At 38.0% G+C, this 21,451-nt stretch overlaps 1 protein-coding gene across 2 annotated transcripts; it reads right to left on the reverse strand.

The window, feature by feature from the left end:
- Positions 1-12,060: 12,060 nt before the first annotated feature.
- LOC101897167 (mitochondrial import receptor subunit TOM40 homolog 2) lies at positions 12,061-13,562 on the reverse strand. 2 transcript variants are annotated; one of them, XM_020036433.2, is made up of 3 exons: positions 13,035-13,562; positions 12,426-12,979; positions 12,061-12,367 (listed from the first exon to the last, which is right to left on the reverse strand). In XM_020036433.2, the coding sequence occupies exons 1-3, from the start codon at positions 13,314-13,316 to the stop codon at positions 12,244-12,246; spliced, it is 960 nt and encodes a 319-aa protein (XP_019891992.1). In that variant the 5' UTR covers positions 13,317-13,562; the 3' UTR covers positions 12,061-12,243. The 2 variants fall into 2 exon arrangements, with proteins under 2 accessions (XP_019891992.1, XP_005182619.1); XM_005182562.4 differs by having other exon boundaries at positions 12,061-12,364; positions 13,035-13,561.
- Positions 13,563-21,451: the final 7,889 nt, after the last annotated feature.

Consider the following 21,451-nt stretch of genomic DNA (forward strand, 5'->3'; position numbering starts at 1 on the left):
CTCTAATCTTCAAATAATGGAAAAAGTTTTGTTGTTAAGCAAAAGCTTTGCGATTTTTTATGTGTCGTGTGTCGTGTGTGAGTGTGTTTTGATTTTTGTTTATTGTTTCTTTTTGATTTCGTAACTTTTGTTGGTGCATTTTGGAGGCCCAAAGAGACAGTACACCCACCCCCACACACACACACACACATACACAAGCCGTGAATACATGTGAAAGGAATGTCGAAAGAACCATGCACACACACATACATGTAGATATTTTTCTACTTCGTTTATGTTTGCTAATTGAAAATGGACGACTTATTTTGTCTGCAGACAAATCTGATGAGGGATTTGCTCCGCATGAGATTTGTCTGTGTCGTTGTTGCTGTCGATAGCGACAGCGTGTTCGTCTGCAATGATGACTTGGCCCATGAAGTGCCCGCAGACCGCAAACAATTAAGATAAAGCTAATTGGCAATTGAAAAGCTGCGATTGATTTCTTTATATCTCCCAATCGAACCGTTACCAAGAGGAATTCGGAATGACATTCTTTTCCCATTACCTGCGGTTGAATGCCGCCAGTGGAGGTATTTAATTACTATTTTATTAAAGAACAAATGCAACTAGTATGTGTATGTGAGCATGGTGGAAGATTCACCAACTAACGTGACTGTGAATGAATGCCGCAGGGTCAGCGTATTAGTAATGTTTCAAAATACGTATACGAACTCTGGGATGGATGTGGAATTTGGACATCATTTCAAAGCTCCCAAAACAACGATTAATTTGAAGGATTTTTACGCCTGCATCTGATGTTTAAAACGTTGCATTTGTTCGGAACGAACTATGGTGAAAAGCACAAAGGTGAGACTTTAAGTAGCTTCATAGTCCCTAGAAGTGATGTACGGTGGTCAATTCACTAAAATTCTTTGGCTATTATTTGTCGGTAGGTTTCGATTTATCGTGGAGCTGTTTGCCAAAGTATCAATAGGACGTTGCTTCTACATTTGCATTAATAAGCTACACACTCATACATATGCACAAAGACATACCTCAAGTTCTTCTGAGAACAAATAGCTTTCCATCCAAACCACTCATTACTGCCACATACAATTAGTTGTGAACGGTAATTGAGGTTTTCCGCTTCCGGCTAACTCTACGAATTTCCTTCCACTTTTCTCAGGAAGCGTTTTTTGTGTTTCAAGGATATGGGGGTACTTGGCTAATGCCGACCAATTGCATTGTGCCAGATTTTTTTGTTTGTTTTTGATTTTAGAAAATTCATTAAAAACGCTAGCATTTAATAACATCCCATATTTTCTTAGCAATTACTCGGCATTAAAGCATCCGAAATGCTGACCACATTGAGCTTGAGACTGACTATCCAGCAGATGGATGAGTGCTGTTGGGAAAGGACGATAAAGGTCCATTTTAGGCCTTCGGATGTTAATCATATTTTCTGCCCTGTAGTTTTGAGACTTTAATCCGGGGGGTGGTTTTACAACATTTGTTTTGTTTTTCTTTCGAGACTTTTGTTTGGCCACCAGATATGCTTTTGGGTTGCCGTAAATGTATCTCTTCAACGAGTCGGGGTTTTGGGTAGCGTTTCGTTTCGTTTTGTTCGCTGTTGTTGTTGTTTTTGTTCTTTCGGTTAAACTTGAAAAAGTTTTTAATATTCGCCAAGCTTTAATTAAATACATGTTTGTGTTTTGTTGTTGTCGTTTTGTGGGTTAAACTCTGATGATGTTGGCCACTCAGCGACCCTAAAATTGTTTGCACAATTTGCTGTTTATAACCGAAATGAAATCGGCCCATTGAAGAGGCCGAATGAAGAACATGGGGAGATGTGGAGGGGGTTGTTTGCAAAGCGTGGGTAGGCAGTTGGATAGTAGGAATGTAGCATATTTCATTTATTTGTTTTTTTTGTCGGTATATTTGGACAGTATCTGAATCAATCCTGCCCTCTATTGTTAGATTTGGCTGATACCTTGGCAGGGAGAGAGACGTAAAAGATTGAAGTGATCAGAAAGACCAGTAAATCAGAAACTGTTGCTATTATCCGCAAACTACCTTTCAAACGTCAGGAAATGATTTTTCTCCCCACTACGTTCACGTTGGTAAACGTTCGTTCAATAATGGTCTTAAATTTACAACCACCTAAATTATTTTAACTTCAATTGTATTTTCAAGCCAACACAATGGCTCTCCCCGCCGTTCATCCACGTTCCTGCCAGTTAGGAACTGGCAGAGCAAAGATTTGTCGCTTTGCAAGTTCCGCTGTAAATTATATATCAACAACAGATGGGCACGCAATAAAGTGGCAAACAACAACTAGAAGATACACAACAACAGCAACAGAAACACAAAAACAAACACAAACGAACATGCAAATAACGGATTTTGGCGACAAATTTATGCAAAATTATGTTGAAAGTTTTCGTTTGGACATAAGGCGGCCTATTTTGGCTTTTAAGCCTTTGTTGCTGCTGTCACAAACTTCTCGGCAATAAACGTAAACAATTTAATGTTACCACTTTCGCCACATTGCACGGCACGGCGACCGCAAGCGTCTCTCCAACACTGAGAGTGCCACAACGAAGTCATTTGCCGAATCCTCGCCCAGTGGTAGACCACCGAAGATCTCAGCTGTACAGATGCTTTTATTTGCTAATTTTGCATGGGATACGTGAAGGCCAGGACCGATGTGGAATACTGGAGCCTGCTGGCGGCATTGTGACAAATCGCCTTACAAGAATGTTTCAATTGCAATTTAATTGAATATGCCGACGACATTTAGCATTGAGTGCTCCCGCCTAGGTAGATAGACAAAAATACCATGTTTAATATGAGAAAAATGTGTGTTGTAAACTAGTTTCGAAAGGACAACATTTTTTTTGGGGGAGGTCAACGAAGTTTATAAAAAGAAACTAGGTAATGCGGCAGACTACATTATACTTTTTAGCAGGATCTTCTTGAGAAGATATCACTGGATACGCTTCTTAAAATAAATACATAAGAAACTCTCAAATATCCATCAAAAATAACCTTCGCTCAATGAGACATACATTTCAAGTAAACACATTTTCAGCAGGAGCCCGGCTGTCATCTTAGCGATCGCATTTACAACAATTGATGTAGAAAACAAAATCCTTACCATATAAAATGTTGAGTATTGAAGAACAGGTTTCTACAGTCAGACTATAGACAAATTTGCGATGAAAAAATGTTCCAACCCAATTCGCGTATTCATTTATCCAATTATGTAGGAATAAATGGAACTTTCCACATTGATCGTGATAGCATCTAATATGCCTGATGAGCCACTTACTGGTTGATGCGTGGGTCTTCGCTAGATTTCAACTTTCAATGCCATCTCCTTAGCACTTTTAGGTCAATATAAGTTCAACTCGAAAGAGAAATGGATAAAATGTACATCTTCTATTGCAGATTTTCATGCACGCTTTTAAAAATTCGTATTTGTTCGGTTCTTTGGTTTTCGATACATGTAGACAGCTGGAACGACAACAGATGGATGGGAGAGGTAAAGAAAATGGAGACCCTTCTTCACTTCCCAACAACCTCTTGCAACTAACAAGAGCGCCAAGTATAAATGCCTAATGCAAATATGGACTTGTTCCTTGGATGCATGGACTGAAAACTTTCATAAAGGAATGAAATGTGACGTGAAATATTTTTTTGAAAAAGAAGGAAACCAATTCAATTCATAGGTGTGCGGAATTAGCACACACTTGAACATGACCTGCCGAATTGTGTGACCCTATTTGAATATGTCCAGGTCGCCAAGCAGATAGTAGGACCAACATAAATTTGTGAATCCAGAACTTGTCCATGCTCTACCGATCATCTGCGAAATCATCTGTTTAACCTAAACGATCGATTTATGAAAAAAACTCTCTTATTTTCAATATTTTGTGACAGTTGTTTCTTTTTGAAAATCTACCCCCAATGAATGAACATCAATTACTACGTGGACAAAGCTGAGCATAGACCTGTGAAAATAAAGATTAATTTAAATCTGTAGAATCCTTAAAGGCGTGACTAATTTCGGCATTACCAACAGATCGCCCAGGATTTCACCGGTGCAAAGCCAAGACCCTTATTGATACTGCGCCGTTGGACTCATGTCAGAGAACCCGGGAACCCACATATTAAAGTGGTAATTAGTTTGAATGGACGCGATACAGGGATCGGCACTGTTTTCATTTACAAAGAGTATTGGGTGGTTTGGACCTAATTTTTTTTTAATTCGTTTCATTTGCAGTACAGACTTGCTCAAATAATTCAATTTTAAGTGAATTCTGATAACTAATTAAGTCATATACTCCCCTAATTAAGGACGACGAATAACTGAGTGTTAAAATCAATATTAAGAACTATTCTATATCAAATACCAAAAATAGTTGTGCCCGTGGTTTGCCAGTACCGATGAATAGAGACAATTTATTGCCTTAGAAAAAGGAAAGGAAAACAACACACCCAAACAAACGTCGTTCAGCGGTACGCCTTAAAGTAAATACAAATTATGTTAAGCTATTGCCCGTAATAAACGGTTTTGTACGTACACGCCGAGCTTTTCCCCTGCAATTTCTGCCACCATTCCAGTTTAACAACCAAATTATATATCTATTCACAAATTCGTTGACATCTGTCGGTCGTGAATGGAGCATAACTATCCACAACATCACGTAATGTTTCACAATTGTCATAGGGCTACGAGCGTTTTGAACGGTTTTATTTGCGACAGCTCAATTGCGGATCATCTTTTGTTCGAGAGTCAAATTATTTGATATTTGTCAATTTCGTACGTACCAAGGGATGGAAGAAATCGTGCCAATTGAAATGCTCTAATACAATAAGCTAGGCCAAAATTGCCGGATGCCCTAATAACTCAATGCCATAGCAACAATCCATTTGTATCGAATCAGGTGATTTTCGTACAATCAAGTTCTAAATCGATTTATACATGTACATCCGTTTGTCCGTATATTTGCATGATCCAAGGACGAGCCCACTGAAATTGATGGTTGGTCTTAAAAACAATGTTTCAATATGCCGCCGATACACTGTGTGCTTTCTTTCAAAACAAAAGCTTTCGCCGCCATCAGGAAGAAAACCCAAAAGTATTGCTGTACTGCGAAGTTCTCAACATCACATAACCTTGAGAGTTCATCTTCCCGAGCAGAGTTGGCATTGTGCTGCGTCGTTGTCACAGAAATTAACGCAGCAAAGCACAGCACAACAACTGTGCAGCATTTTTAAAGTTGATGGCTGTGAAGCATAGTAAACCTAGAAGACTGTGAAATGTTGGCAGCCCTTTCAAACACACCTCCAAAGATTTAGTTATTTGATTGGAAATCGAAATTAAGCTTTCCGAAAATATTTGAATACCGGGAAACGTTATGCATTGCAATGTATGCCAAGGAGTCGTCACTTGTTCACTTCAGCTGGGAATTAATATTTGGTGGATTAGAAGTTATCAACACATTGAGACGGGAATCTTCGTCTTGCTTTAGGAGATTGTGTTTCCATTGTCCCCTTAAAGGAAGAAAGAAAAAAAACTTTCGCACATAGTACAACCGAGGTGTGTATCATATGCTTTGCTTCGAATCCTCTGTTTGGAACTGCATACAGCCGAAGGATGGCGTATTGCAATAAACATTATAGCAGCTTACGAGCATATGTTCGTTCATCAACGCGGTTTAGTGCAAAGCACCTCTTCAGAATGTTTTTAAACCTCCGTAAACTGAAAAATGATGTTAGTGCGGGTTGTTGTTTCTTTGTAGCGATTTTTTAAACAACCCTCCAGTTCATATTAATGGCAGTATCGTTGTCGTCATCAACACCATCGTCGTCTGAAATACAGTAAAAGTCCGCTGTATTACGGAAGTTGTTTAAGCGTGAAAATTAACTTTTTTAATTTTTTTAATGTTTTTTTCGTACGTATTACAGCCAGCTGCTTAAGTTCGCATTTCCGTTTGCGACATCAAAATTACTAACAACACCTGTGGAAGTAAATGTGTATGTCTACTTGATTGTAGCTTATATCTCATCTACTGAAAAAATTAGATCGATTCTGTCGGTGGGTCTCATCCTATCCTATCAAATTTTAATCTCACACTCTTCATTGCCTCATTTCGTGCTTGTTTTTGAGAACGTTGGACAAAAGTGGAAATCTGTTATTAATTTGTCGTTCGGTAGATTCGAAGTTGAGTCGTTATCGGGGACTCTTCTGACATGTGATCAAGACGTTATATTCGTTCGGTTTGCAACTTGATAGCTGACTTTAAAATTCGCGTCACATATCAGTGACGCTACTGACTTTAAAATTTGACTTTAAAATTCGGAGTGCGTCACATGCAAGGTTTCTTTTCAACGACGCGGTTAACGTGTTTAAGAACCTTGTCGTGCGAGCGATCCCCAAGGGTTAATCACATTGACCGCTTTGTTTTTTTCCTCGCATTCACTTTTGATCATCGAATTATGTCGAAATATTTAATCTTGGTTATACTTTCAGGGCCTGCAACTGTTCTTTAAAAGTTCTCTAAATTTTTTTTCAAATGTTTTTTCCCCGAAAAGAAAACAACTTGGAGCGGAACTTAATTTTGTTTCCATTTCTGGCATCCAAGGCGGCGATGCTTTTTGTCTGTTGGAGGGGGAGGGAGGTAGTGAATATTTATTTGTGAAGTACGCAACTTAACGAATGAAATTTCACAGTTTTTCTGGGTGCTTGTGGTAATTTTTTCCCCAAAGATTTGTTATTAAGTTCTTGCTCTCTCGCTCGAGGTTAGTGTAAACTTTATAATACTTAAGTGTTTTTATGGGAGTTCTTCCAGCTTTGTTCTTATTTGGTTTTTGGCCAAGGAGGATGATTATGTTCTTCCTGTTTCTATCCATTCTATTCTATTCCATTCTATGCTGCGTTGTTGTTTTAAGTTCTTAACGCCAGCAACGTGTCCATTCGAAGCCACAAAAAGACATTGTCTGCGAAATTGCTTACAGGTGTCCTGGCGGTGTTCTGGGCTTGTGTTTTCGCTTAATGAAAGCAGGTTTCGTTTTGCGGTACACTTTTTGTGAACGAGTTTTCGCTAACGGCTTTCTGTTGCAATGAAAAACAGTTCGTAAACCAGTAATTATTTGAACTGCGAGATAGGGTGAGTACGGGTCAATCTACGACTTTTTAAATTAATAAGATCCATACATTGTTTATGCGACTTGGAATTGGACGGCAATAGTGTCATTAGATAACTCTAAGATATTCTGATTTTATTTTCTGACATTTCAATTGCAACCTATAAACATCTTGAAAAAAGATACTTTTCCATTTTGAAGACACAGCTCGGTTGAAAATCGAGGTAACATTTTGACGTGAATAAATGTGAAAACCCTGCTCTACCATGAAATTGATCAGAATAGGTGCGCAGAAAACAGGAAATTTATAGTCGTAAAACGAGAGAATGGAACCTGTTTTCAAAGAAGTTAAACTGAAGTAAAGTAAAAGTGAAGTGAAGTAAAGTTACTGGAGTTACCTTGGCATAATTATACCATGGCTTGTAATCGTTTGAGTCGAATATTCATCCACATTTATTCATTTCATTTGTCATCCGACTCATTTGTCTATCGATTTGTTATTCAAACCTCCCTCTCCTTCTTTTGAACGAACTCTTTGCGAGTACTTAGTTTTTATCTGTGCCACCTGAAGGATCTAATACGAAACTTGATTACATCCCTTTGGGTTCATTGTCCATTTCCTTTCACTCTTCACGTCCTCCGCCCTGTTGTAAGCCACTTCATCATTTGACAATTTCATTAAAATTAAGCTTATTTGTTGTAATTTGTTGACATTCAAGTTGTCGAGTTCTGAGAGCACTTGAATGCCAGCAAAATTACAAATGATTTCGCCTCCAAAGGCAAACCAATAAATATCAAATAACTTTTAAACTTGAATAAGATTGTTTGTCCATGCCCTTGTATTAAATTAAGATGTGTGTTGGCCCTGTTGTCTTGCCATTCCAATGCCGCCCCTCTGCGGCCAGCCACCCACCAGCATCGACCGTCGAACGAGTTCCTGGTCTTTGGCATTCGAAGTCAGTCAATGTTTTACAAATAAAAGCAGCTACAATGGCTAATGCTAAGCATTTGTTAAATATTTGCTCTCTGATTTTTAACATAAACACAACTTACACGCAATTGGAGTCTGTCCGCTTGGCGTGCTTGGCCGTTGCGGGGGAAAAGAAGCACGGACCGACGTACATTAAACATTGTAATGAAAGGGATACGATATCGAAAGGCCGAAGGGCATTCGCAAAGATTTGATACTTTGGCGAGTTGGCAAAAATGTGATATTTTGCAAATTGTCGATAATGTACGTCACGGTAGTCAAAGGACACGACAGAGAACGCTGTCATCACACCGACTAGCAGACAGACGACTTTGTCTGATTTCATTTGAACGATGAACACCTGAAGCTGTTTATTCAATTCGTGTATGTTGGTGGAATAAGTATTGTGGTCACACACACACACACACACACCCACCCTCGCATAAAGCTGAGGTAATTTGCCTGCGAAGTGTGGAATACATCCTCCCATATATTAAATAGTATCACTCATGAGGCAGCTATTGAAAAGGGATTCTGATTTAGATCTTTGCGCCGTCGTTTATTTCTCTTTTTATCAATTATCGCAGGTACAACCTTAAATCTTTAGTATCTTTTTACGGACGATTAACTGAAGAAGACATCGCATAGACATTTTGTAATTCCATTCAATGCCAATCAATGATTGGATTGTATCCACCGAATATGATGTGTCTCTTGGAAAGCTTCGTCTGATGCTACTTCCTTCTTCTGGCATTTTATAACAGGTTCATATCTATGCGTTATCGCGTTTCCAATTAATTCTCTGCCCTAAAAATAAACCTCAACGTTGCCAGGATAATTTCTGGTTGCGTTTCTTCAGATGTTGATTTCCGGAAACGATATGCCCGTGCTGATGTTGTGACATCGTAAAAATCTATTTTATTAACATTGCCTTGAGAAGTACGGAGACAGTTTGTGAATAGCTATTAATATTTCATAAAACTCGAAAATAATGGAGATAATGGAATAGCTAAATTAAATCAATTTCACATATCTCAAAACCTAAATAAAGATTCGCAAGACAAAAGTACGTAGAAAGTTTGCTGCGAATACTTTTGGACGGAATTAACATCACACCAAGACCTATTTAAGGAGATTTATTCATCTAGAATTACCATTACAAAAATAGATCTTCTCACGGCCGGATTTATTTTAAATCTCCATACTAACGACTTACAGCATTTGCCCGACATTGGTATTATTATACACTCCAATTTTTACATTTAGCATCGGACCAATGACACTTGCATCGGACGATGCATTAGGTTCCTTGAAGAAAGTTAACAAATATGAATCAACCCTTATTATTCAACATCAGTTGTCTATTTTGAAGGTTTTTTGATTGATAATTGTTGGTCAATTTTGAAATTGTTCAACTTTGAAATTTCGTACGCTCGTCGTATTTTGGCAACATTCATATCAACAGATGTGTTTAATTTGAGTGACGAAAAACATCGGCCGAGTAACGCTGTAAAAGGCTGAGGGCAGACTATCTCACTTTTAAATACAACTTGATTCAGACATAATAGTATTTTCGTAGGAAAGTGGCGACTGTTAGGCTCAAGGTCAATGTAATTGGGACACATTGGGACACAGAATTATCAGAATTATTTATTACCTATTTTACACCCTCCACCTTGGAAATGAGGGTGAGCAAATATACAGGGTGAGATAAAAAAAACTGCCACAAAGTCAAACGTCATAACTTTTAATTTTTTTTTTTAATTTTAATGAATGAAAGCAAAGCATATCGGAAATAGCATAAAATTTTAAAATAAGTTTAAATTTGTTCGAATTGGTCACCTTTGAAACCGGTCGGTCACGGTAGATTAATACGAGCGGAGAGCGACCATCGACTGTTATGGCGGCCCACACCATCTCCATGGCCGGCGCTTGAGTTTTCGTTGCCAACAGAAGGTGCACATTTTCAGCTGACCTCTTTGGCAAGTAAACGCGATCATTTTGTTTGTTTACAAACTGCTGGACAACGAATTTTTTCTCATCGGAGAAAACCAAACTCGGCAGTTCGCTAATTTCGGCCACTTTCAATGCGACGCGGGTTGCGATCAAGTCGCTTCTTTACTTTTGAACCATTTCTGCTGATGTTGCTGTTTTCTATTTGTTTCTCTTCGGCATTTGTAGTTTATAATGAGTTTTACAACTGATGTCAGAAAACTATTCGGTGTTTTGATGATCCTAGCCACATTTGTCCACGGTGTTATGAATTTGTCAATTAAGACTCGCAATAGATAACAATCCTTGTAGTAGACCAAAAGTATAAATATATGATACCGTCGCAGCGATTCCGAAATATTTTCAAGTCAACATTTTGACACCGAAATTAACAGGACATGTCGGGAGGGGAACTTATAAAAATATCACCATGGCCAAAAGACACATGTGTATTTGAAATTCAAAGAGATTCAAGTCACAATTATTCAAAATCTACTATGAGAAGTCTTCTTGGTCGACCTTATATAGGCCTTGAATATTACCTCGTGAAATGTCACAACCCTAGGTCGCTTTGGACCAAATCCGTTTCAGGATATTCAGAGTCGATCTAGCGATGTCCGTCCGTCTGTCTGGCTGGCTGGTGCGCACGATAACTCTCGAAGGGAGTATCCGATTTGGTCCAAACTTAGTACATCGTAATATTTTTATCAAACTTAGATCGAGTTTAGTTGAAATTTTCAAAAAAATACATTTTCTGCACAGAAAATGAAGCGATAATCCGATTTTGCTCCAACTTTGCAAATCCTAATATTTGCGTCAGTGCTAGGTCAGGTGAGAAAATGGGCAATATCGGTCCACTCCATCAAGTACCTCCCCCACAAAGGGTCAAAATTTTGAATAATTACAATCCTTATAAAACGTGATGTAAGAGTCCGATTGTCATCAAATTTCACACATCCCAATATCGGCCCACTCCTTCTGGTACCTCTCTAATAATAGGTCAACATTTTGAATATCCATGAAACTCATAGAACGTGAAATTAACATCCGATTCCATTTAAACTTGGCACATCTGAATATTTCTACCGACACAGGATCTGTTAGAAAGACAGGTAGCAATCGGAACATTCCTTTTGGTACCTTCCCCACAAAGGATCAAAGCTTTGAATAACCAAAACGTTCATAAAGTCCGAAATAAGCATCAGGTTCTCTTTATATTTCACACATCCCTTTCAAGCGAAGCGAACCCCTTCTGGTACCTCACCCACAAAGGGTCACAATTTCCAACACTTTTATCTGTCATAACTTGCGAAACAAATCAGCGATTCTTTACAACTTGCTATGCCCAAATATTTCTCTCAACCAGAAACCTTATATGAATATAAAAATTTATCGGAATTTATGATTTCGCATAAAATTAGATATAAATGTTCGATTTTCTTGTAATTTTAAACATACCAATATTTTTATCTGTATTAGATGAAGTATAAAAATGGAATACTTCGGTGGACTATATCTGGTACCTCACGCACATTTTAACATATTCTAAAAATATCACATATCTCATATCAAGTGAAGGAAGAAGTCGATATAGTCAGGTATGGGCGTCGCAATATTTATATCATATTTATTTAGGTCCTATACGAAATGGACAATATTGGCCCATTTATTTGAAACCTACTTCATAGAGTTTGTATAACAATAACACAATTCAAAATATATTTAAATAATCGAACATATGCTGAGGGCATACATCTGTCGACAAACCCGACTGAAACTTTTTAACTTGTCTTAATTATATTTTCACCCGCGAACCTTAACAAGAGGTGAAGACTCACAAGATTAATTGATTTACTTCTCCGAAATCAGAACCATAGCCTAGCAAAGAATAACATTTCATCGGGCCCATCGATAGTCAGAATGAAACCAGCGCATAAGTATCCCCCTGATCAGAAAAACGCTCCGAATTGCGATTTTAATCGAACAGTAATTATTAGCAAATTCAGATTTTGAGTTAAGCAGTAAATAGTTTTAGAAATATTAGTTATAGATATTGATCGGACATGTTCTCCATTTCACAATAGGTGGGAGGGAAATCGAATATTCCTTATTAAGAGTCTTGTAAACGGTCCTGGAGCAGCAGGAATCAACTACTCACCTCTGCGAAGACCACTGGGGTCCAGCGTAAAGTTTACGCCAAACACAAATCGATTTGTCAGAAAGTTGATCAACAGACTCATATCCATGCTCAGGGGTATGTGTGGCATGACCCTGCTAAAAACAAAATCGAAGTGACCAGGCTTTAGAACCAACAACAACTCTTCAGGGTTACCTCGAATAAATGAAGCCAACCGAAAGATTAGAATCAAATTGTCCTCGCACATGGGCGTCCTCAAAGTTCCACTGATAACAAATCGTGGCCAAAGATTGTTCCGTTTTGCGTTGCCACGCCCACAGCGTGGCCATTTGTATTCGCCGATGCAGACGCTGCCAGTAGCTGACGTCGACACCCTGGCACGAAATGGTAGCTGCAATGGAATAGGACCGCTGGCGGAAACGCGCTGCAAACGCTATGTCCGTCATCATGGAATAGGGATCGGTCCACTCAATCGAGAGTTCTCCGCCCACTGACAATTTATCATTGATTGCCCTTAGGTACGAGAGAGTACCCTGACCACTTTCTCTGCGGGCATTGTAGAGCATCCCGGTGAGTGTTGCAGAATGTGTGGAGAGTTCAATGCAAGTTTGGGTCTCCAAAGTCGGCGCACCTAGGGCTGCCCTCTGCATTTCGGCTTGGACACGCAGCTGTGGATAAGGATGGTAGACAATTCCGACGTCCGTGGACAGATTGGCAGGATTGATGTCGGCATAAATGGTAGGTGTTTGCTAAAACGAGAAGAAGATTATTTTTCATGTTTCGAGCCGGGGGCCTAGGAATTACCATGACATCTCCGTGCAAGCGAACTGTATAAATGCCACCGAATCGGAAGCCCGATGGTTCATTGTGGCTCAGCCTCCAACTTGCTGTAAGCATTTTGTTCGGTTTCAGACTGTGGCGATAGTTTAGCCTTATGCCATCTAAGAAACTGGGCTTTATGCGATTGGCCAAGTTGTGTAGTCCCAATATATTGCCCGGATTCGATTTTGAAGTCACGCCAGGATGTTTTTCAAAACAAGGAGGAAATTTTGCATTGCACTTCGGGGGACACCAGTAGTCGTTCATAACGTTCAATTCGACTTGAAATATAAACGCTCAGTCAAATGTGATGAAAAGTTTTTTGTTATTGTGTGTACGGCATGAAAGAAGGAAGTAAAATGTCATATTTTCAGAGCTGCCACTTTGGGAAAACTGAAAAAGGCACGCCGGTGTTGGTTCGGCCTGAAACCTAATAGCAGACACATGGTACAATTACAGAAGGTAGAACAAAGATACATCCTAAATACAATTTTTTTCTTTTGGTGCCCTTATTCTGTAACAGAATTTGCAACTGAATTTAAAATAATTTCAAATTATTGTATTTTTTTTTTTTCAAGACAATACACACACATAAACAAAATGTGTATATGTTTTGAATAAAAAAAAAAAATACAATAAAACTGTATAGTGCTACCATTTTAGATTCAATATTGTGGAACAGCCCCAAAACTCCATTTTTGTTTCTCAGGTTTTCCCCAATATAAGAACAAAACCAACTGTTGCATATTTTAAAATCTATTTGCCACTATAAGACTCCAGCACAGAGTTGCATTTTTCTAGTTTCTTTTAAGTTGAGCAACCTTTCTTATTGAGCCACCTTCAACGACCATGGTAAAATTGTTTGTATGACCCAAATACGTCCATATCTCCATGTGAAAAATGTCGATCCCCTGTGGGCCGATATGGAACTTATTAACACTAGATCTAATGTAGATGGAAGCATGGTACAATAAGCAGGTAGAAGAGTTTCGTGAAACTATATAAATAAAGCCCTGAGGCTATGCTCGCTTCCTGTCAGAATTATTCAAATTTATATGCAACAAGTTATTTTCATTAATTTGATATGTTCTCTCATTTTTAAAAATGAGTTAAATATCACAAAAGATGAATGGAATGCCTGTATTTCCTCTCAAAAATATGATCAAAAGTATTCAATCTTTGAATTTCATGGCAAAAACCAAAGTTCGTTTCTTCCAATCATTGATTTTGAAAATATTTTGTTTTAATTTTTCAAAACAATAAATAGATACACAAAATTGGCAGAAGTCGGGCACACTTAGAAAAAATTATAATTATTACCTTTTAATTGTACCATGAGTGACAAAGTATTGTGTTGTTCGAAGTTAAAAGAAAAATCAGTGAATTATTTAGCATTTTATCAGAGCTGTAATAATACACAATTGTCCATTTCCGAACTCGGTCTAAGTTTTATACAAATATGACGATGTACCAAATTTGTACGAAATTGGATATTACCAAACAGACAGACATCGCTAGATCTACTCCTAATCTCCTGAAATGGATTTCGATATCGTCTGTACCGTCCATACGGGTAAAGGTAACAACAATTTTCACATTGTCGCTAAGGAGAAAATTTTCCTCTTTAATTTTGAAAGATGAGTGTTGCCAGTTCACGAGATTACTTTGTGTGCGTACAATTTTCCCAATAGAACTTTAGGGAACAACATTTGGGAATTGGAGTCCTTCAATATCCATGGAGGGATACTGATAGTAACCCTCAGCAATTAGGGGTTTCCTTTTTTCCGAAATCAGAAGTAAGTCTAGTTTGACAAATCAGTATATATGTACAAGTCGAGATTTAAAATAAATAAATAAATAATGTGCCTCATTTTTCGGCAGAATTTGTTCAATAAATTTGAAATCAGAGTGGGTTCTTCACAACCACAAAAAGAGAACTGAAAAAACTACTCGTAAATTACAAATAAAAGCGTACTTAAATTTACTGCAGCTGCTTTTTTTGAAATAAGAGGCCTAAAAATGATTAAATCTTTTTGGAGGTCATCGCATACGCTTTCAGCTGAAAACGCCAAAAACACACACAAATGGGAAGCATATATTGTAAAAAACAAAGATCGGAAAACTCAAAGAGGACATTCTCATCGGGGATAATGAGAATGTTCGGCGTTTCCCAGGAGAAAACTACACCTTCTTCAGATGTAATACGAAACATTTTAATTGTAATTTGAGAATTCTATTTGTAATACAAATCATTCGAATTTTAATTCGAAATTTTACATAATTAGCTTACAATTGAAACAATTTGAATTACAAATGGAATACCACGAATTACAATTGGAATTCTCGAATTACAAATTAAATATTATGCGTTAAATAAAAAATATTCGAGTTACACATTAAAAAAGTGTAGTAAAAATAATGGCGATTGGTGGTGAATTTAGAACTTTTTCTATCGTTAGCTGCTTATTGGTTGATTGTTGATTTTGAAGTCAATTTTGAAATGTTTCCACTTTCATTCCCTTACTTTCTAGGCTATGCCGTTATCTCAGACCCTCTTTTACGACTTTTACAAGTGAGTCGAACTTTTGTATGAGAGCTATACCATTAGGTTTCAGCTGATCGGGAGGTGTTATTATGTGGGAGCTATTCTTAAATGTGTACGGCTGTTTTCCATTTTAAGTATCGACAATTCGGAGCTCCATCTCTAATAGATGGAAAGACAGACAGATGGATGTGGCTAATTCGACAAGGAATACTATATTAACCAGATTTGACAAGAAGTAGTCTTTTGGCCATACGGCAGCCATTACTTACTTGAAGTAAATCTTTAATATTTTCGGAATTGTTCTATTTCTACATTGCACTTACTGTAGTTCGCCGATTCGAGTCGATACATTGGAAGCAATTAAAATGTGAAACACAAAAAACGTCAAATAACTTCCCTATGATGCATGCTATGGAGGGCATATTAAGTGTGTCATTCATCTAGTTTCCGGACAGAATGTGGGAGGTTAATAAAAACTCCCCATACAACGGTACCCATCGAGTTGAGGTATTTTTGCCGATATAGTCATATTTTGCAGCGAGTTCGCCGAAAATCGGCAGTTTGTGTTCCCAAAGGGGAAAGAAACATTATTGCAAAGAACCACATATAACATCTCCAAATCGTTTTATTTCCAAATATTTTATGACTTTACCTCATTGTGGTGGAGGGTTTGAAAAATCGACCCAATCGAACTTAACTTGTGATCGCGGCAAGAGGTTAGAGTAAGCTGTTGTTTCCCATCTTTTCCCATTTCAACTACTTGCTCGCTTCTCATATCTTAGTTCGAATAGGACAATCCCTTGTGCTCGACTATCTGCTTGTACATATAAAATAGAAAAAGCCTAAGATACCAGCTTAGGGTAGCTATAACAAAAATTTACCATGGACGAGATTTATATCAACATTTCCACTGGTTGGATAGTGGTATTGAGTATCGCATGGTCGTCCCTGCCCGACTATAATTAATAACTTGAATTGCTTGACTCGATATGAATATGTCAAGTTCGTCCGGCCAGCTAGAAGTCAACATACTAATTTACAAAGATTGCCCTTTTGTGGAGGTAATTTCGCAAACTCTGTAAGTGGATGATGAAAACGTTTGTTCGCCTTAGCCACTTAATACGTCCCGTTTTTAGTGAATCATAAACGTTGTCATTGTTTTATCCAAACGCCTGACTGTCAGTCAGTCTGTCAGTCAGTATGTTTGTCTTTTAAGACGATTATTGTTGTTGTGTCTTGTAACAATTCACTTTACTGCTGGCAACTATGACAATGATGATGACTAGGCTGAGGGGCACTTCATGTTTCCTGTTGAAGAGCTTTCGAACAGGGCCTACTCCGGCTACCATCCACTTCCCAGTCAATGAATGGGAAAACACCAACGGACAAAGAGCCATGAATGAGAATAGGCTAAAAATGTTGGCAAAAAGGTCAGAACACATTAGGACTAGACGCTCACACACACACACACTAATCCACAGTCAACGAGATGTGCATGGCAGGCTTGAACAAGGAGACCTTCCAAACGTTTAACACTACAGACAGCTACACATATACACACACGGGCGTCGACTATGGCCAGTATCATCTCGTAATATCGCCACTCACGTACGATTTCAAGCCGAGCAGAACAAGGACTCTTCCGCCCAGCAATGAGTACAGGAAATCGTTGTAGTCGGCCCTTTTCTTTAAAATTTGTTCGAGTTCGATGTGCATATGTGTGTGAGTGTGTGCTTGTTCTGTGGCCACTCGACTGAATTTTTCATCATTATGAGTCCTGAATTGCTGGCAATTTCCAATGATTATCCCTTTTTTCGTTTTATGTTCGCCTCTTTATTCTTCTGTCATTACAGAAAATGGAGCTACAACAACTAAACGCACATGACCCACGTACTGTGCGGATGAGTATCTGTGTGCCTATTTGCGAACGTGGGTGTGTGTGTAGGTGCAATTGCTCCCGTGAACGCTCCCTGAAGTTTTCATTGATCAACAATTGATAAGTACTTTGTGAACGGAAATGAAATTCATTTTTATTCGAAATAATCGTACATTACACGCTTCAACACCTCATACGTTTTTATGGACTGGTCACAAAGGACTAGTAGTCGTCCTACACCAACATCTCGTCTGGACGCAAGCACACAAATTCTAGCCGAATGGAAAAGGATTCGAAGTGCCGACACTTCATTGCTTTTATGTACTTTGGAAATTGTCGCAATATCCTTTGAGCAATGATTTGATGGCCCAAAAAGAGATCCCCACGAGATAATAATGAATATTCGATAGAAATTTATTATGCAATGAAAAGCTTCAAATGGGCTTTCTGCGAAGTACAGATTCTGTTTGTTATGTCCCTGGGAAGTTTGGCCTGTGCGCGTTTGAAATGGTGGTCATTGTTTTTCGACGAGATGTCGGACGTTAGTTTAATGGATTAATATTTTGCTACCCCGTCTTAAATCTAAAATCTAGCCAATATGTTGACGAATGCAAGGACAGATTTTCTAATTACATTAAATTTCACACATCCCAATATTTGAATTAACCCAAGGTCTAGTGTTAAGATGGGCAATATCGGTCCACTCCTTCTAGTACTTCCCCCCAAATGGTTGAAATTAGCAAAAAAAAAAAAAAAAAAAAAAAAAAAAATATATATATATATATATATATATATATATATATATATATATATATATATATATATATATATATATATATATATATATATATGTATATATATATATATATATTTATTTAGGTCCGGTACGAAATTTACAATATAGACCCATTCTTGAAAATTCAAGAGTTTGAAAATTCATAACAGAAGTCAAAATATTTTATTTTAAAATAAGCGAACATTGGCTGAGGGTATACATCTGTCGGCAAAACCAACAGATACTTCTTTACTTGTTTTTGAAGAGTTTCGAGACGTGGACTTTTTAAAGAATATTTTTTGAAGAGTTTCGAGACGTGGACTTTTTAAAGAATATTTTATGAAGAGCTTCGAGACGTGGACTTTTCAAAAAATATTTTTTGAAGAGCTTCGAGACGACAACTTTTTAAACAACTCTGTTCTATTGTCTTATTGTGTCAAATTGACTTTTAAGATATGCGACAATTGTGTTTGCTTATTTTACAATTTTCTTATGTAAGTCACACACGACAAAACCGTTGGAACAACTTGGAGGGTAGTCAAGTTGTATGCCTTGGTCACAAACGTTACAGCTATGTGTTTAGCCCTTTTGTACAACTTCACTTCTTCGCGAAGAGTTTATTTGAGTTAAGATGTCGCTGGAAATAATTTCGTTCTCTATAATTGACTCAATAGCTTTCATATATTATTAATGTTTTCAATTCTATTTTATAAGATTATAATTTTGATTTAAATGACTCGTTACGATCAGTTGCAACAACTTGCCGAATATGTCAAAATTTTGATTTTTCATACAACCGAGACACAACTTGGTACAACCTCTCCAGGTTGTACAACCAGTTGCATAGTGTTTGGCTTGTATTACACATTTGGACTTGGGAGAAACATGAATAGAATGTTGGGGTTATTCCACACAGCTGCGGATTAATCGAATCGTTGTGACACATACAATTTCCAGTCATATGTATTTTCATTGAGGAATCAGCAGGCCAACATTTGTGGGCGTGAAGCGTTAAATAAGAAAACCGAATGCAAATGTCTCCGCAACGAATGAGTCAGGAACACCTGCAGTTGGACATATTAAAGAGTTTTTTTTAGAGAGTACAGATCTTCCAAAAGAATGCAAAGAGACAAGCCTCTATTCCGCGGGCGTATTTTCGATAACATCAAATAAAATTTAAATGTTTGTAATTGGGAAATATTACAATGGTTGGAAATTAATAAAGTATCAGTTTTTAAGACGTTATTATTTGGTAGATTTTAACATATGGACCCGACGTATTTACGTAAAACGGACATACAAAACATTTTCCCACGCAGTGGGAAGTTGAAAATTTGTGTACGCAAGTCGAATTTTGGGCAACGCTGTTATACAAAATATATACCAATACTATTGGGTCCATGCCAAGGTGAAGGCTGTGGAAATTATTTGTAGAGTAGAAAATACGCTAATGGTAATGTTGAGGGTCCAATTATCACGCATTCTGTGAATCGTCATATTAAATATCCTGTAAATCGATTTGCTTTTCTGCCGTGGACAATTCAAATAAAAAAAAAAAAAAACGGCCTCTTTAAATCCTCAATCATTCGGTCATTAGCTGCGGTTATTGCGATTTAACAAGTAAGCTTCTATAAAAGCTTGTCACAGAATCGCGCCAAATGTATGCAAATCATTTAAATAAATAAACTAACGGTAGCTGCATCGGCAGCCAAGGCAATCGCAACTAACAACAAAAACAGAAGCAGAAACAAAAAGCCAATAGCCAAAAACAAGGACAAAAAATGATTTCTGTTTTGTTTAAAATTCGGAGATTATCGTTGGAAAGTTGTTAACTAAAAGCATCTCCGCAAGCAGCAATAACAACAATAGCAGCGACACGATTGTGTTTATGCATACGGCCGTAATAAATATTTATGCTGATAATGGCCAATTGTTTATGTTTCTTTCCATTTAAAGCAAATTCCGTGCAGCTGCTGTGAGCGATTGCAACGAATTGGCTTTGGCCATCCGTCAACACCGGCGTTTGGGTCATGTAGTTGTCACTCTACGAGTCTTGTGTGTCTGTGTGCGGATTTGTGAAGCAGCGAGTAGTGTCGAAATGCGATGGCGGTGAGGACGGTGTTTTGTTTGTCGATTTATTCGATACGATTACAAGTATTTGATTTGCTTTGCTTCGATTTTCTCTGATTTCTTTTTCTCAATGCAATTAGTGGCGTTTTTGCCTGAACGAGCATTTAGCATTTCCCTGCTAATCGTAAATAGATTAGTCCGAATGGAACTAAGGACAGCTAACACAGTTAAGATGTAGCAGCAGAATGCTGCCAGCCAAAGAGAGTGGACAACAAGAACGATGAGAGTGCTTCAGCGACCCGGAGGTGGAACTCGGTTGCTACTCACTTTAAATTAAGTTAATAAAATATGCTAAAAGCTTTGATGGGACGCTGTGGAGGCCTTGCACATGTTGCAATGGGTATTACGGACGATGACTGGAATTGGGTTGGAATGAATTCGGAGCATTGTCGAAGACGACATCTGCGAATTGTCCATCGATAGCTGGACATTCGGGTGTACAACCGTCATCCTCCGTAGTAAATGGTAATCATGTGTCCGTATTTACCTACTTGCGAATTCCATTCCGGTGGCAGCTATAAAAACGCTTTATTAAAATGGGGCATTAATTTAACAACCTGCACGCTTATGTTTCCCTTAATAAATTTCCAATCCACCTTTACACCTGAGCTCGAATGAGTCGAATTCATTACTTCACATGGATACACAGCCAGCCGAGCATATTCATCTATGAAGTGAAAAAGTAATTTAATTTATTGCAACATTGTGGAGGAGTTTACTTTACGAGGAGGTGACGTTTATGCGGATCGCAGTGGAAACGGAAAATGTGGAAAACAAGGGCTATTTTATGAGTTTTATTTTAACGAGTCTCGCAACACATTCCTCCTGCCATAAAACGTCCTTAAGTTTGCAAAGTGTGTGCGATATCGCAATAAAAAGCGCCAAATAAAATGCACGCTTAAAACAAAACCAAAACAAGGAACAAATCTAAAAGGCAATGCTGGACAACACTGCGGCATACATATGTGAAAATTCTGTCACTTGTCGGATATGTGTGCGCCGGTGTCGGTGTTGTAAGTTCATTTATTTGGGGTTTTGGAACTGCCAACTTAAGATCGACGACGGTGGAGCAATAG

This window comes from Musca domestica, unplaced genomic scaffold (assembly GCF_030504385.1).
Source record: "Musca domestica strain aabys unplaced genomic scaffold, Musca_domestica.polishedcontigs.V.1.1 12, whole genome shotgun sequence".
NCBI lineage: Eukaryota > Metazoa > Arthropoda > Insecta > Diptera > Muscidae > Musca > Musca domestica.

Bases quoted from the DNA above. Each gene is read 5' to 3' on its own strand.
- LOC101897167 (XM_020036433.2), bottom strand. From the start codon at position 13,316: ATGAACGACTACTGGTGTCCCCCGAAGTGCAATGCAAAATTTCCTCCT. The intron at 12,980-13,034 runs GTAATTCCTAGG...TTCTCGTTTTAG, and splicing joins GCTTGCACGGAGATGTCATG to CAAACACCTACCATTTATGC. The intron at 12,368-12,425 runs GTAACCCTGAAG...TTTTGTTTTTAG, and splicing joins GTTGGCTTCATTTATTCGAG to CAGGGTCATGCCACACATAC.